Raw genomic sequence first — 17,390 nt, forward strand, 5'->3', positions numbered from 1 at the left:
TCATGTGCAGAATCTCACATAACTCTAGTTGTCTTCACAATGCCTCAAAGAAGTAGGACATCTTTTCATGAATTCACATGGCTCACTAAATCCAGATTAATTCTAGAGAGAGTAAAGATTATTTCATTTCATTCTATTTCCTTTAGTGCTTCATGTGGTATACATTTTAAATGTGTTTTTACTTGCTGCCTAAAATCCTAAAATTATTTTCTATCATATCTGATAGGGAATTAGTAAAAATAAGACAATTAGTAAAAATAAGACTTTTACAAAATGACTTTTTAAGCCAAAGAAAATCTTTCTTTGTAAGAGGAGATAACAGAGGTGAATTATACAGCTCATGTATTCTCACCTCCATTTCTGCTACGAAGCCCAGAAGGCTTTCTTTGTGTTACAGCACTGGAAGTGCCACTGCACGAAGAACAACCTTACCCGTAAAGAAGGGGAAACTGGTGAAAGCAGCTAAATGTAGCAGCCTTAGTTAGAACGGCTTTAAAACCTAAAGACTGTCTTAGAGTTATTTTTAGTTGAAATATAGTTTTAGAAACAGAATTGAGAAGAATATTCAAGTGCTGTAGTTCAGTGTTCAGCCTTTGGAGGAGGAGGAACAGAAAAATGAACATGTAGATAAACAGACACAATTCTTCATACAGTCTCAGAATGTTCCTAGACCACTACTGATACTGAGTGGTTCTTAAAACAGAAGAAACGTTATCAACAAATCTACAATATTTTAAAGCCTTTAAGAAATGAGAGAGTAAGAAGAAAGGGGATTAAAAACTTTAAGTTTAAATAGGTTTTTAAAATAAATTAGCATATATTAAGTTTAATCCATTGAAATCCTGGAGTGGTTTTTAAAAAGTTAAAAGGTATAGTTTGATTTCCAAAGAACCAGTTGATTTATAAAATACTAACCTGTGAAAGTGCCTTATAAAAATATGAATAACTCACATGCACATGGAGAGTTCTTTTAAAATGCATCTTGGTAATAGCTATTTACTAGTCTTCTCTAACACAAAGAAGTTATGGCTCACGTTTATACCTGATTTATACTTAATATTACACAGTCTCAGAATTTAATGAAAATTTGAGTGAATTACTTCCCAAAGGGAGAATATTGTAAAACTTATGGAAAGTATTACACCTTTACTCTATCTATTCCACATCTTCAAAAACACTTCACATCAAAATTCAAAGAACCCACACAGCAGGAACACACATTGGTTTGTGTGTCATCCAATTACATGTCTCACTGATGGCAGTTTCACTGCATTTTAGAACTAAAACCTGATAAAATGTAATCAATATCAATCAATACTTCTTTTTCTTTCCCCACTACTTAACACCAGTGTATTTTTACCTCATAATATACACATATTCAAAGTCCTGGCTGGTGTAGCTCAGTGGATTGAGTGCCAGCCTGCGAACCACACAATCGCGGTTCGATTCCCAGTCAGGGCACATGCCTGGGTTGCAGGCCAGTTCCCAGCAGGGGACTAACGAGAGGCAACCATACATTGATGTTTCTCTCCCTCTCTCCTTTACTTCCCTTCTACAGATAAATAAATAAATCTTAAAAAGCAATAATAATAATATTCACATATTCAAGGTTTTTTTTAATGGGTACAAATTTAGTTTGGATCCCAAAGAAATTCTTCGTAAAAGTCAAAGTTAGGCCGCTCTGTGTGCGGAAACTAGTTCACAAACACTGGCTTCATTCCCCTTTGTAGAAACTGAACTACATGTTACAAATAAATGCAGTCGCAAACTGTGCATCAGCAAGAGAGTCACTACGCCAACATCCTTAATTATCTAGGTTATTAGGTGGACAATTAAATTCTCAAAGGAAATCTAATTATACATTATATACCTGAGTCTAATAAACAGAGTTATCTACAATATGACTATACAACTCTATGTCAGAAGCTAGAATCTTCTCTGTATATTTTACATATTCCCATCCACAAAATATACAAACCAAAAAAAAGTTAACTTGCTTTCAAAAGATTAAATTCCATTAAGCCAATATCTCCATAAATCAACATTTTAAATCTGTAACAACTATACTATCTTCATACTTTTTGGAACATGTTCTAATATATCTCAAATTACCAATTACATTCCCTTTGTTTTCATGAGGACCTCATACCACCTGTGCTGAGAAATACACTCCAAAACTTAGTGTTACTCTGAAACTTAAAAAAAATCTGAAAATAACACTAGTAGGAAAAAAAAACATTTCAAGGAACCATTTTAGACAAAATCTTAATAAATAAAGCAATGTTAGGAAGGCTAGAAAACATGCGCGAGAGAAACACAGAAAGCCTGAATTTTAATTTATGTGACACACTCACAACGGCATTAGTAGAACACGGAGCAGGATTGTTAGAGACAGTAAATTAATTTCCACAGTGATGGTGTACATCATGTTAAACCCATGTATGCTGAGAATTAGAAGGCTGAAGCATTAGAAAAAAATGTTTTTGTCAAGCAAGTTGGCCATCCAATCCAATTCATTTGCTCACTGCTGAACAAATTTACCTCCACATTTTAATTTAGTTCTGAATTTAAAACAGAAATTTATTCTACGTAAAGCTTAGACAAGGAATAGAAAATGAAACCAGCTGCACACTATATTCTAAAGTTACCTTCTTAAGCAAATTAACTACACAGGCTTTACCTCTTTCTCTGAAACCACTGACATTATGTGCACGAACACAGTGCTCACTGGGTAAAGGTAGGTCCTGCAGACAGGTAATGGCGAATTTAAAGTAATAGATGCACATTATATTTTGGACAAATTCTACTCATGGGAAGAAAATAATCTTGCCTGCCCTAATTTTATTCCCTTTACATTAGGACAACTTCATAGAAGCAGGCAGTGTATTCCTGTGATGTTTGCACAATGAGGCATTTCTCTACAACACGGACTCAGAGTATCCTTTATTTCCACAGTAGTGTGTTCTCAGTCCCAATAGTTTAGTGATGATTTTCTCTAAAGTAAAAGTGATTCTACCATTAGGATTTTTATGATCTAAGCACAGATACTTGAATTTTGGCTGGGAGGGACGGTCTAGGAGATAAAAATATAAAGAGTAAAAAATAAAATTCAGCAACTTTTAGGTAAAGTTAGAAAGTGATACTTTCCTTCCATTTACTTCTATCAATTAAGAAAAACTTTCAGCTCTAGAAAAAGAAACCACTCACATTACCTGCAAACAAGAAGCAAAAATGAAGAGTCAGCATGTCCTAAGGCCTTGAAATTAAGTTTCTTTAGCATTCGTTTGTAGTTAAAACAACAACAACAACAACAATGATAAAATTAGACCAGGGATATCCAATGCAACAAATGCCCCCAAAATGCCTTTGGGATAAATCAAACCAAAGGAACACAGAGAATGTTTCAATGTAACTTAATTCCAGGGTTAATTGAAATGAAAGCTATTTTGTGCCAGAATTAGTAGAATGATTTTACAGTGAAGGTCAAATAGGCTGAAGTGAAGATGTTCTTAACAAACAGCAAGATTTTTGTTTTGCTTTGAAAGAAACAGCTAATAAAAAGTACTCCAAACTTACTGATTTTTTGTTTTCCTTTTTTTCTTTTACGGTAGCTTTATTCAGTAGGGAGTGGCAAGTTGCCTACAGAACAGAGATGAGCACAAACAAGTCACAGCACCAACTACATACAGCAACAAAAACAATGTTGGCTTGTACATAAAATTACACGATCAAATGTAACACAAATGGAATCAACAAAAAAATTAGAAATCAACTGAATTTAGAGGGATGAATTTTATTTCTGGATTTCAATTTTAATACATTTTTTTAAGCCAAAGCACTAATAAAACAGCAAGAAATGTTGAGACAATCATATCTACTATTTCTGGCTATAAATCACAGAAAAGCTCTCCCCAGGTGGATTGGGGTTTATTTAATATTTACATTTCAGTTAATTCCTAGCTTTTAATAAATTTTACATAAAATGTTGATTATAAATAGATCACACTATAAAAACGCTTCTATGTGTCTACACGATTTTTTCTTGATATTTAAATACTTCTCTGTGTATCCTTCAATTGACTTAAATTTCTTTTTTAAATAGCTGGCATTTAATTTAAAGCCTACTGATAAAAAATAAACATTAAATGACTGAATACAATAGAAAAATTCACTTTAGACATTCTGAATTGAAAATCTCTAAGAAATATTACTTTTAAAATTTCACATTTTTCTGTTTCCAGGCTACTTCCTGAAATAGTCTAATCAGAGGAGGTTAAAGCTCTGCAACATTTGGGAGAAGAATGTTATCAGCTCAACTAAAAACAAGCATTAATTAATATTAAAGTGAAGAAACTGCAGAAAAATTACAGAATAAAATTGTAAGCCTACTTAAATTTTTTAACATATTTGACCATTTTATCAAAATGTCCTAAAAACCACCCCCCCAAAAAAAAAACCCAGCCCACAGAGACAAATTGGTTTCATCCCTCAAAGTTTCTTCTAAACCAAAGAGCTGTTTTAAAATTAAAAGACTCCTGACTGGACTAGACTAGGCACAACAATTACTTTAAAAATATTTTAAAAACCAAATAAAACTTAATGCACTACACACGGCATTTTATTCTAAGAATTCTGTGCATCTAACACATTTGCTCATCCACCTGTCCCCCCATCCACCCAAAGAGTTATTGTGCGTCTACCTGGTAGATGCCATCCTAGGCACTGGGAGACACCAAGAAACACACAGTCCTTTTCTCATGGACCTTGAGATTAAACTTTAAATTATCTACAAAAGCACTAGCAACTAAATATATCACAGTATAGCAACTAAATATACCACAATATATTTTGGTATAAATATATACCAAAATGCAGTTTTACATATTTTTTGAATTATGGTATGTAACTATCACTTACTGCCTTAAAAATTTGTGCAAATCACTTCTGTTTGGAGAAGCAGATTTATTAGAAAAAGATAATATTTATTCACAATCATTATATTTTGAATTCTTCACCATAACTTAAGAATATCTATTCTGGGAATTACTTTTATCATTATTCTAAAACTGTCAGGAAGAAATGTGGAAATAAATACATACAAAAATACCTTATTAATTATAAGGCATTTATATAATTATAAATGTAACTACATATAATTAATTACAGATTATTATATAATTATATATCTACACTGTTCAGTTATCTGGCTCTTCTTATACAACCTTAACCCAGTCCCCTAACCAAGAAAGCATATAAAATAAGAAGTCTGCTTAAAGCATGATTTGGAAAAGGCTTAATGGCCAAAAATATGAACTGCAATTAAAAAAGAGCTAAAGCTCAGACAAGTTTAGCTAGCAATAATTCTCAGTTAGCTTCCAAAATTTTCCCCTTAGGTCCTAAAGCAGAAGCCATGTTTATTAGAAGAAGAAAAAACAAAAACAACAATCGACTACTATTCCCCTCAACAGAAATAAAAGTACAAAGGTACCATTATGTTACTGCCAAAGTCAAAAGGGGAGGAAAAAGCCAGAAGAGGGAAGATAAATAAAAATAAAAGAGCAAACTAAGGGGAAAACTACATTTGGAAAAAGATTCAGTGAAAGAATATCTAAAGATCTATGCTTTTTTTCCCTATCTTTACTTTTAACTAGTAAATGTAAATTGCCTGTTATCACTTATTTTTTAAAAACCTATTTATAAATAACATAGTATACCTTTGCTCCACAGCACTCTACATTCCAAGTTTACCCAGTACCTCAAAACAATCCACTGACACAAAATTTAAAGAGAATAATTTTATGTGAAATTTTAATATGATAATTCAGTTCTATCATAATATAGGACTTTTTTATGGACTGCTTTAAAAGCAAAACATATAGTGTTTAGTAAGCCACCAATTATTACCTCTATGTCCTGAATTATTTTTGAATTATCAATCTCTATCCTGAATTATTTTTGCTATTTCCCTCCCTTCCTAACTATGAAAGCTACCAATAATCTTGTTTGCTTGAGTGGGAGGGAATGGGGGAGGGGGAATTATTCCTTCATTAAATATTTCCAAAGTACTTACTAGTGCCAAGTCCTGTTCCTTTCAACTTATCAGAAGCATGGTCTTAAATTGGACTCCAAATTTGCTGATGATACAAAACCTTTCAGGGCAACAACTACTTGAAAATTTCTACTGAAATTGACTAGACCATGTAATCAGGTAGGCAGTACCCATTTACTTTTAACCAGCAAAAGTCACAGCCACTGCCACTTTAAAAATTCATTAGCTCTCTGAAGAGTTACTAGTAGGCCAGCCAAGAAGTTGACCTAGACTATTCTTAGTATGTGCTCACCATTTGTCTGTTTTTTAAACAGAACTGCTGAATCAGATCTAAAAAGAAACCTGAATAATGCCCAAATTTCAGAAAAAATGTTATTCACTCTATTAAGCTTAATGTTATAACTAAACAACCCTCTACTCTGAGATTTAACTATCTGAAAAAATTATGTGGGATTCTCCTAAATTCCTCGAGCTTTTTTGAAAAGGCAGAAAAAGTCATGATAAATGGAAAGATTTAATGCTAAGTATGCTTTATCTTCTATGTATGTGGTGAAAAGTTTTTTATAGATACTGTAGATAACATCTTTATAAATAGGAATGGGAGAGAAATTCACACAGAGCAGCCTGAAACAGCTTTTAAAAACGGTAATTTCACTGATCTTGCTAATGTCTCTAAGCAACTGAAACCCTGGGCTAAAAAAAAAAAAAAGAAAAGAAATGGCTGGGGATGACTGCAAAGACACAAAGGCAATGGTTTCAGTAAATGTGCGTAACTTCTTTCCTCTGTACCCACCCATCCCAGACACCAGACCCACTCATGTTTTCTTCCAGAATCACAGTTTAAACAGGCCACGTGGATCTGTATTAATTTCCCTCAGAATGAATAAATCATTCTTGAAACTGCATGTGCAATTCAAAAACACAGTGGAAGTCATAAAAGAATAAAGGCCTAATTTCCTCAACAAGTAGGGATGACTACAAACATGTGAACAAGAAGTTTTACATGCAGTACTAGTGTGACAAAGACTAATAATTTGATCTGAATGATTCAATATATTTTATAAGTAGCATTTCACACAAAATAAACAGACCAGTCTGTCCTGGGAGAACCTGCCACAAGCATGTTAATCTTCTCCCCTCTCCGTACCACCCCTTCATCATCACTGAGAAATAACTGACATACATTGGTGTGTAAGTTAGGCATATAGCATCATGGTTTGATTTAGGTTCAGATAGCATCCATCTTCTCATACGGATACAATACAAAGAGAGAAAAAAATCTCCTTGGGATGAGAACTCCTAGGATTTACTCTTCTTAACAGCTCTCTTACACACCATACCACAGTTCTAACCTCAGTCATCACGGTATATATTACATCCCTCTTATTTTGTAACTAAACATTTGTACCTTTGACTACCTTTCTTCAATTTCCCCTCTCCTTCACCTCTGGTAACCAAAAGTTTAATCTCTTTATCAGTTTGTTTTTCAGATTCTGAATATAAGTGAGATCATACTGCATTTGTCTTCTATCTGACTTATTTCACTTAGCATAATGCCTTCAAGGGCCAACCATGTTGTCACAAATGATAGGATTTCCTTCGATAATTTCCCCTTGTGTGTATGTTTAAATATATAAATACATATAAAAATACAACTTCATCCATTCATCCACTGATGAACATTAGGTTGTTTCCACTTCTTGGCTATTGCAAATAATGCTGCAAAAAAAATGGGAGTGCCGATATCTTTTCAGTTTAGTGTTTTTTCACCCCTTTGGATATATACCCAGAAATGAAATTGCTGGATCATATATGATAGCTGTAATAGCTCTATTTTTAACTTTTTTGGAGTCCCCCAATACTGTTTTCCATAGTGGCTGCACCAATTTACAATGCTACAAACAAGGCCAAATGGTTTCCTTTTCTCCACATCCACATCAGTATTTATCATCTCAACTTTTTCATGATGACCATCTAACAGGCCTGAGGTGGTATCTCATTGTGGTTCTAATTTACACTTTCCTAATGACCTGCTGTGTTGAGTATCTTTCATTGTACCTGTCTATTCAGCTCCTTTGTCCCTTTTTTAATTGGGTTGTTTGTTTTGTTACAGAGTTGTATGAGATCTTTGTATATTTTGCATAGTAACCCCTTATCAGATATATGGTGTACAAATATATTTCCTATTTCCTAGGTTGTCTTTTCACTTTGCCGATGGTTTCTTTTGCTGTGCAGCAGCCTTTTAGTTTGACACAACCAGCTTCCTTATTTTTTATGTTGCTGCTTGTTGTTTTAGGTGTCATATCCAAAAGATCATTACCAAAGACCTATGTTAAGAAGCTTTATTTCTAAGTTCTCTTCTAGGAGTTTCATAGTTTCAAGTTGTATATTTAAGCCTTTAATCCACTTTGAGTCAATTATTGTGAGTGGTGTAAACTGTGGGTCCAGTTTCACTTTCATATGTAAAATATCCAATTATCCCAGCAGCACCTATGAAAACACTGTCTTTTCTTCATTGAGTATTCTTAGTTCTCTTGTCAAATATTAGTTGACAGGATATGCTTCAGCCCATTTTGTGGCTCCTGATTCTGTTTCCATTGGTGTATTTGTCTGTTTTTATGCAATACCATCCTGTTTGATGACTACAGCTTTATCGTATGGCTTAAAACCAGGAAGTATGTTGCCTCCTGCTTTGTTCTTATTTCTCAAGAGTACTTTAGCTATGTGGCTTCTGTGGTTCCATATAAATTTTAGGGATGCTTTCTACTTCTGTAAAAATGCCCTTGGAATCTTGATAGGAATGGCAGTGAATCTATAGATGTTTTTTGGTAGCACGGACATTTCAACAACATTAATTCTTCCAATCCATGAAGACGAGATACCGGCCATTTATCTGTGTCATCTTTCATTTCTTTCATCAATGTCTTACAGTTTTCAGTGTGGAGATCTTACACCTCTTTGGTTAAATTTATTCTTAAATGTTTTATTGTTTTTGATGCTATTGAAAATGAAACAGATCTCTATTTCTTTTTCATAAAATTCATTTTAATGTATAGGAACTACTCACTTTTGCATATTAAATTTGTATCAGGCATACTGAATTCATTGATTAGACCTAATAATTTTTTTGGTTGTGTTTTAGGATTTTCTATATATAAAATCATGTAACATGCAAAACTCCTTTTACTCCTTGCTTTTTAGTTCTGATACCTTTTATTTCTTTTTCTTATCCAACTGCTGTAGCTAAAATTTCTAGTACTATGCTGACTAGGAGTGGTGAGTGGGTACCCTTTTCTTGTTCCTGATCTTAAAAGTAAAGTTTTCATCCTGTCGCCATAAAGTATGTTGTTAGCTGTGGGCTTTATTATGTTGAGCTATGTTCCTTTGATGCCTAATTTTTCAGAGCTTCTATCATGAATGAATGTTGAATTTTGTCAAATGCTTTTCCTACAGCTATTGAGATCCCCACATGACTCTTGTGTATCACACTGACTTGCATATGTTGAACCAACCTTGCCACCCAGGTACACACCCAACATCTTTCTATTTTTAAATTTTTTATTTATTTATTTTTCGAGAGAAGAGAAGGGAAGGGAGGGAGAAAGAAAGACAGAGAAACATTAATGTGTGGTTGCCTCTAGTGCACCCTCTGCTGGGGACCTGTCCCGCAACCCACGCATGTACCCTGACTGGGAATTAAACCAGCAACCCTTTGGTTTGCAGGCTGGCACTCAATCCACTGAGCAAAATCAGCCAAGGCCCAACATCCTTTTAATGTGCTGTTGTATTCTGTTTGTATTTTATTGTAATGTTTACTATATATTCATTCAGAATATTGGTCTGTAGTTTTCTTTGCTACTAGTGTCAGTTTGGGGGGGGGTGTTTGTTTTTTTTAAGGATAATGCTGGCTTCGTAAAGTGAGTTTGGGAAGCACTGTATCCTCTTCAAATTTTTATGAGAGTGTGAAAAGAAGTAAGTTTCAATTCTTAAGTATTTGGTAAACTTCACCAGTAAAGTCATCTGGTCCTGGGCATTTTCTTCACTGGGAGATTTTTGATTACTGATTCAATCTCCTCACTGGTAATTGGTCTATTCAGATTTTCCATTACTTCCTAGTTCAGTCCTGCTTTATTTTTTTGGCTTAAACAACAAATATTTATTTCTCATAGTTCTAGAGGCTGTAATGTCTACAATGAAGGCACATGAGTATTCAATGTCTGGTGAGAACCCTGGTTCATAGACAGCCATCTTCCCTCTGTCCTCATATGGTGGAAGGGACCAGGGAGCGCTCTGGGGTCTCTTTTATAAAAGCACTAATCTCATTCATGAGGGTTCCACTCTAATGACCTAAGCACCTCCCAAAGGCCCCATTTCCAAATACCCTCACATTGGAGGTTAGACTTCAACATATGAATTCTGAAGGAACACAGACATTCAGCTGATAAGCAATACCACTTCTCATGAACTTCCTCATAATCTAACAATTCTCAGTACAACATCCCAGGCAGTTTCAATGAATTAACTTAAGCTAGGACCAGGCCATACATGCTGTACAAAATACTGTGGATTTATCAAGAAGACGAGAGAAACGTCAAAAGATGTTTCAACAGATGGTAAGCAAAATCCACTCCTTGGTTTTAGAAAAGTTACTGGGATAGAAACGTTCCCTGACTCAGTCTTAGTAAACTGTATATTATTAAGATTTTTCCATTTCTTCTAGGCTGTCCAGTTCATTGGCATATAGTTGTTGATGGTAGTCTCTTATGATCCTTTGAATTTCTGTGGTGTTGGTTGTAATGTCTCCTTTTTCATTTATAATTTTATTGATTTGGTTCCTTTCTCTTTTTGCCTTGATTAGTCTAGCTAAGGGTTTGTCAATTTTATCTTTGACAAAGAACCAACTCTTAGTTTGCTTAAACTTTTACATTGCTTTTCTATTCTCTATTTCATTTATTTCTGCTCTAATTATTTATTACTTCCTTTCTTCTGCTAACTTTGGGCTTAGTTTGTGCTTTTTCTAATTCCTTAAATTATAAAGTTAGGCTGTTTATTTGGGATCTTGCTTCTTAATGTGGGTGTTTATTGCTATGCATTGCCCTCTTAGAACTGCTCTTGCTATATCCCCCAAGTTTTGGTATGTTGTATTCCTGTTCTCAATTATCTCAAGGAACTTTTTTTATTTCCCCTTTACCGGTTGTTCAGGGGAGTGTTGATTCACTTCTACATGTTCGTGAATTTTCCAGTTTTCCTCTTACTACTGATTTCTAGTTTTAGGACACTGTGGTCAAGACCTACTTGTTCAGTATGACTTTAATCTTCTTGAAATTGGTAAAACCTGTTTAGTGTCCTAATATATAATCTATCCTAGAAAACACTCCACATGTGTTTGAGAAGAATGTGTATTGCACTGTTGTTGCATAGAATGTTCTGTATCTGCCTGTTAAGTCTATTTGATATATAGTATTGTTCAAATCTGCTGTTTATTATGTAGATAATTTATTAATTGTTAAGAGTGGGGTATTAAAGTACCCAACTGTTATTGTATTATTGTTTATTTCTCCATTTAGTTCTGTTAGTTTATGCTTTATATAGTCAGTTGCTTCAATGTTGTGCACATAAATTTAAAATCACTGTATCTTCTTGATGTATTTACCCCTTTGTCATTACATAATGACCTTTGTCTCTTTGTACTATTTTTGACTTAAACTCTGTTTTGTCTGACATAAAGCAAGCCTGAAACAGCTTTTAAAAATTGTACTTTCACCAACATTACTAATAATGTCTCTAAGCATTGCAAGCCCTATGCTAAAAAACAAATGGCCGAGGATGACTCTGCAAAGAGAGAGATACAATGACATGGTTTTGACACAAATTCTTTCTCCTGGAATCTCAAACTCTGGACCTACTATCGTTTCTCCCAAAATTACAGTTTAAACAGGCTAAGTGTCCCTTGGGACAAATAAATCATTCCTGAAACTACATATGAAATTCAAAAGCGAAGTGGAAGCCAGAAAAGAACACAGACCCAATTTCCTCAACAAGTAGGAGATGACTGTGGACATCTGAACTAAGAGGCATTAGGTGCAGTGCTAGAGTTAGAAAATCTTAATAATTTAATCTGAATGATGGTGCAATATGTTTTATAAGTAGCATTTCACATAAAATAAACAGATCAGTCTTTCTGGAAAAACCTGACACAAACTCATTATATCTTAATGAAGAAATAAAAATTATACATCAAGCTTCACAATGCAAAAAGCAGGGGGTACACCTGACTCATGTGTTAAAGGCCCTATGAGTAAATCAGGCAAAAGATAACAAAAAAATTGCATGATATATTTCATTTCAACCACATTCATTATACCCAATAGATTTGGTACATTTTAAACTTGCTCTCAATGCCAAGAAAAATTTATTATTTTAAAGTACCTCCTTGAAATACTTCAAACTGTTTCCTAAGCAATATTTATGTTTTTTCAAAGCCAATTCCAATAATAATTTTTAATGTATTCCTCATCCACACTGACTCAGTACTATCAATCATCCACTATCAGACACTAAACTCCTCTTTGCTAAAGCATCCTTTTTCATTTGGCTCTGGATTAATAATGGTAACCTCTAACCTAGAGCATACCTGGTATAAACAGTGGCACACACTTCGAAGCTGAGGGGGAAATTCTGATGAGGAGCTGATGATGGCCTGGAAGAACTTTTCAGTCATCTGAAGGAGGTTCCGCTGGTTGTCCTCAAGGCTCTCTGACTGTTCTAACCTACAAAAAAGAAGTAACATAAATTAAAACCAAACAAAAACACTCAGTAAAAGAAACTCCTTAAGAGATACTCAGCCAAATACAATGTCTGGACTTTCATCGCACCCTGATTTGAACAAACCAACTATAAAAAAAAGTTGTTTTGAAAACTGTGTATAAAAATTCTTATATTTTTATAAATTTAATATATGATTTTTAATTTTTTGTCAATCTAGTAGGTAGAAAAGGGAATCTCATATTTCCAACTTTTATTTAGACGTGCTTTTATATATTCTGTGGCCTTTCATGTTTCCCCTATTTTGAACTGCCTTTCATTTTCAGTCTAATATTTCTGTTAGGTGTCCCTCCCACCAGTATGTAAAATTCAGTTTGCCCAAAATTAACTTATTTTTTTCCTCCCACAATTCTTGTCTTATCCTGTGCTCCCCATGTTGTCAATAGCACCATCACTATCTCTATCACGTCATACAGATGACCTCTGATGTCACCCTTGCCTGCTATGCTGCAAACTATCCCCCACATTCAATCAGGGTTGCTAATTCGGTATGACCTCCAAAGTCTTGGTGTTGTGATTAAAGGCAGAAATCCAGAGAGCAGCCTTACTAGGCTTAAATTTCAGCTCTACCAGTACTTACTTATTACTATGGCCTTGGTCAAGACACTTCACTCTTCCGGGCCTCAATTTTTTTACATCAATAATACAGGAATAATAATATTACCTACTTTATAGGGTTTAAGTTTTTACCCAATGGCTACCAAATCCACAAAGCTCTACTAGAGCTCCCCAACTGGCATCATCTGAACTCTGAGAACACATCCCCGTGAAACCCTTTATATAATTACTTGTTACGTGTCTTATCTTCCCTACTAAACTGTAAACTCCTCAGAGGAGGGAAAGTATTTATCTTTGTCCCCTTAAAAACTAGCACAGCTACCAAGCAAGTACTGAGTAAATACTTATTTTCAATCTCTTAACTAGCAATTTTTATTTGTGTGCTAATTTACATATTACATGAATGCTTGGGACACTCAATTCACCACTCCAGAGTCCTTGCAGCTAACTCTGTGGTACAGCATATGGATATAATGAGAGCTCAGAAATGGATGTAGATATGAGGCAGGAAAGATGCCATGGGACAGGTAAGTCCTAAAGGAGGGATGGAATTTACATAGGCAAAAAGGAGCGAGAGTATTTCAGGAAGAGGAAGTAGGCAGGGCAGATACTAAATTCAATCTAACAAACATTTACACCCATCTACTATTTGCCATCTTAGTGCCAGGTAAGATGGATTCAACAACAATTGGCCTCTGACCTTTTCAAAGAGGGGAAAGACATGCACACACTAAGTAATGAATACAATTCATGGATAAAGTCAAAATAGCAAACCGAATACAGATACAGTTAATTCACATGGCTGGTAGCTGCTGGGAAACCAGAGGCAAAAAATGAACTTGTAATACATGGAGAACTAAAAAGACTGGTCTAAATATGGAGACTATATGCAGGGAGATCAGTTATGAAGCTACCACAGTGATTCAAATCTGAAATGTGGAGGGCACAGGAGTTTAGTGGTATAAAGGAGAAGATGAACAATTTATTTAACAAGGCCAGAAGAGATTCCTGGCAACCTTGACAGTTCTCATCTACTCTGTGGGAAATTCTTCCTACTGCGTCAACGCAGCAGCAGGTGTACTGCAGCCTGTTTCAGGTGTCCTTCTAAAACAGCAACGTCAAGGTTCTAACTAGAAGACAGACGGGATATGGCTTAGAAAGCAAACATAACATAATTGTTTAAAATTCACAAATAATTATGAAATGTCAACTACAGGCCAGCTACCATGCTAAATAGTCATAGGAGGATGTAAAGATATACAAAATGTAAAAGAGCCAACAGTCTAGATGGGAAATACATTCAAAATACATCACCATGAAGAAGTGTTAGGATGATAGTACAGAACACAGAATAAAGGTTACTTGTTTGTGCGTAGTGTGTGAGCATGGGCAGTACCTGGTGACAGACAAAGCTTCACAGAGGTGGCAGTTTTTAAATTGTACCTAGCATTCTCCTTTGGACTCTTTCCCTTCTCCTACGTCACTCCTCATTATAGAAGGAGGAGTAAGTTAGGAAAAAAGAAAAGAGCCAAGCACACTCAGCTCAGTACCATCATCTCCATTTGAGATATGTCTGCCTGCAGAAAAGATGTATTCTGATCTGCTCTCTACTTGTGTGGTAAAAAGCTTGCCAGTCCCTTTGAGGGAAATCTGTAGTTATCCAGCTGTACAAGGTATGGGGTAGATGAGTCTAATTCAAGGTAAAGTGTTAGCAAGCCTATTTGTCCACAGGGTCCAAAGCTGCATTCTGAAATAATTTCTGTAAGAAATAAAGGGACAGCTGAGTCATGAATGCTTCCCCCCAATCCTCCCTACCTCCACCTTTCTGGTTTTGAACTTGGCTAAGATAGAGTATTATTATGTATTAGGCACCTCCAACCCCAACAAACCCCATGTGTCAAACCACTTTAAAAACGTATCATGTGTGCAGATTTCCCTGGAGCTAATGCAGAGAGGACAAGGGTGACAGGAGATGATGGTGGACTGTAGTTAGACAACTCTGCACTTTGTAGTGCAGTCAACTGGGAACAATGGATGGTTTTTAAGAAATAAAGTGACAAGAAGACTTGGGTTTCAGAATAATTCCTACAACAAATGACCTAAAAACTTTTTTTAAAATGCTGGGACAATAATTAGGGAGTTACTGCAAACATCAATGGGATCAATATGGTATTGCCTAAATAAATGATGACCTAGGCAAACTGTGAAACACTGCATGGAAGTTAAAAAGAACAATACACAGAGAACGATCCTTAGATCCATAGGGTTAAATTAAAAAGATTAAGTTGCAAAACCATGCATTACCATTGATATTAAGCACTCGCGTTATAATATATAGTTTCTACAAGTACACTTACATGCAAATACATTGAAAAAGGACAGAACAACAGACTAATATAGTAACAGTGCTAAATCTCTAGAAGTAGTAATCAAATTCACCTGTAAGGGTACCTGTAATTGTTTTTCAGAAAAAATGTACTTGCATGTAACTTTCATAGTTCAAGACTAATTTTTCAGAATTAAGGGGAGAAACAGTGAGGGCCAGGCCCCCCTGTTGCAGAGTGCCTCCGCCGAGGCCCTACACGGTGGCGGTAGTGAAAACATGGAGAGCAGCTGCAGGTGAAAGGATGACAAACCTGGTAGGATCCACTTCGAAGCTCACGTGCTGCCAATCAGAGGATGTGATCACTATTCGTAATAAAGGGTCCAGGAGTTTTTGTAGGTAGGTAGCACCATACACCTAGAGAAACACACAAGCAGGAATTTATTATGCCTGATCCATGCATCTTGCATTAAAGCAGACACTCTGCTCCATACATTCTGTACATAATCATTGTCTGGCCTACTGCCCACAAGAATAGGTGAATGGATACAAACCTTGAAGCAGAAGGTCATTATTTTACTGGCTAAGCTGTTGCCTCGGAAAAGAGTCTGCATGGAGTCTGCCAATTCTACTTCCTTAGAAAACATGTTCCAGAGCAGCTGGTAGAGTAAATGCCGAGAATCGAAGAGAGTCACCAGAACTCGAGCTAGTTCATCCTGAGAACAAAGCAACTGCGTTAGTGTGAACAATCCTGTTTTTCCTTAAGCAAGAAACTAAAAGGCAAATCCAAAACTGACTGCCATGCACTGAATTGAGGTAAATGGTGACTGATTAATTTTTGCCCTGGGATTTATCTGTGCACGCACCTATGCCTATAATTCCTATACACCTACGGCAGCTGTTAATTCTAAGGATTAACTGATGAAAGATAAGAGATGCCTAAGCTTTACCAGAAGACAAAAAAAAAAAAAAAATCCAGTTTCAGCTTAAATCGTATGACAAAAATGAAAAGTACAAACAGAAGATGGCAGCTGAGTTGTTTGATCATTTTCTCAAAAAATGAGTGAGCAAGAATGAGATTTTGGTGACAATAAAGAGCTCTCCTCTTATAACAGGGGTGTCAAACTCATTTTCACTGGGGGCCACATCAGCCTTGCAGTTGCCTTCAAAGGGCTGAATGTAATTTCAACTACTTAACAGTAAGGAGTAGTTACATTTATACAGTCCTAAAATTATTTTGGCCTTTTGAAGGCAACCGAGAAGCTGATGTGGCCCCCGGTGAAAATGAGTTTGACACCCCTGTCTGATATGGTCAGGAAAACTCAGTAAAATCTGAACATGGGCTGGGCAGAGAAACAACAAAAATGGAAAACTACAGGATTCACAGAAGTCAGGAGAAAGACCTGGTGCGCTCAGAGCCAAGAGATTAGCAAGATTTATGTACAAAGTGAGGGTGGGGAGCTAATTCCCCTCCAGTACCCAAATGATAACCCTCAAGATTTCCCATAATGAAGTATTTTCATGTACACTCAAGAAAAATGATAGGATAGCAAATCACTATTGAACCACACATTCTGGGAAGGGATAGAGAGAACAGGGAACAAGGTCTCTGCTCTCATGGAGCTTGCATTCTGG

The 17,390-nt window shown here is 35.6% G+C and overlaps 1 protein-coding gene across 8 annotated transcripts in view; it reads right to left on the minus strand.

The window, feature by feature from the left end:
* Positions 1-17,390, minus strand: part of NF1 (neurofibromin 1) — a 234,233-nt gene that overhangs the window by 104,084 nt on the left and 112,759 nt on the right. For 6 of the 8 annotated variants that reach the window (XM_053655756.1, XM_053655754.1, XM_053655764.1 and 3 more), the window contains 4 exons: positions 16,310-16,471; positions 16,069-16,172; positions 12,684-12,819; positions 3,577-3,639 (listed from right to left, as the gene is read on the minus strand). In XM_053655756.1, coding sequence (XP_053511731.1) covers positions 3,577-3,639; positions 12,684-12,819; positions 16,069-16,172; positions 16,310-16,471 — 465 coding nt within the window. The remainder of the gene's footprint in view (positions 1-3,576; positions 3,640-12,683; positions 12,820-16,068; positions 16,173-16,309; positions 16,472-17,390) is intronic. The other 2 variants (XM_053655762.1, XM_053655760.1) reach the window with 1 other exon arrangement.

This window comes from Artibeus jamaicensis, unplaced genomic scaffold (assembly GCF_021234435.1).
Source record: "Artibeus jamaicensis isolate MK-2021 breed Jamaican fruit bat unplaced genomic scaffold, CSHL_Jam_final contig_1998, whole genome shotgun sequence".
Lineage (NCBI taxonomy): Eukaryota > Metazoa > Chordata > Mammalia > Chiroptera > Phyllostomidae > Artibeus > Artibeus jamaicensis.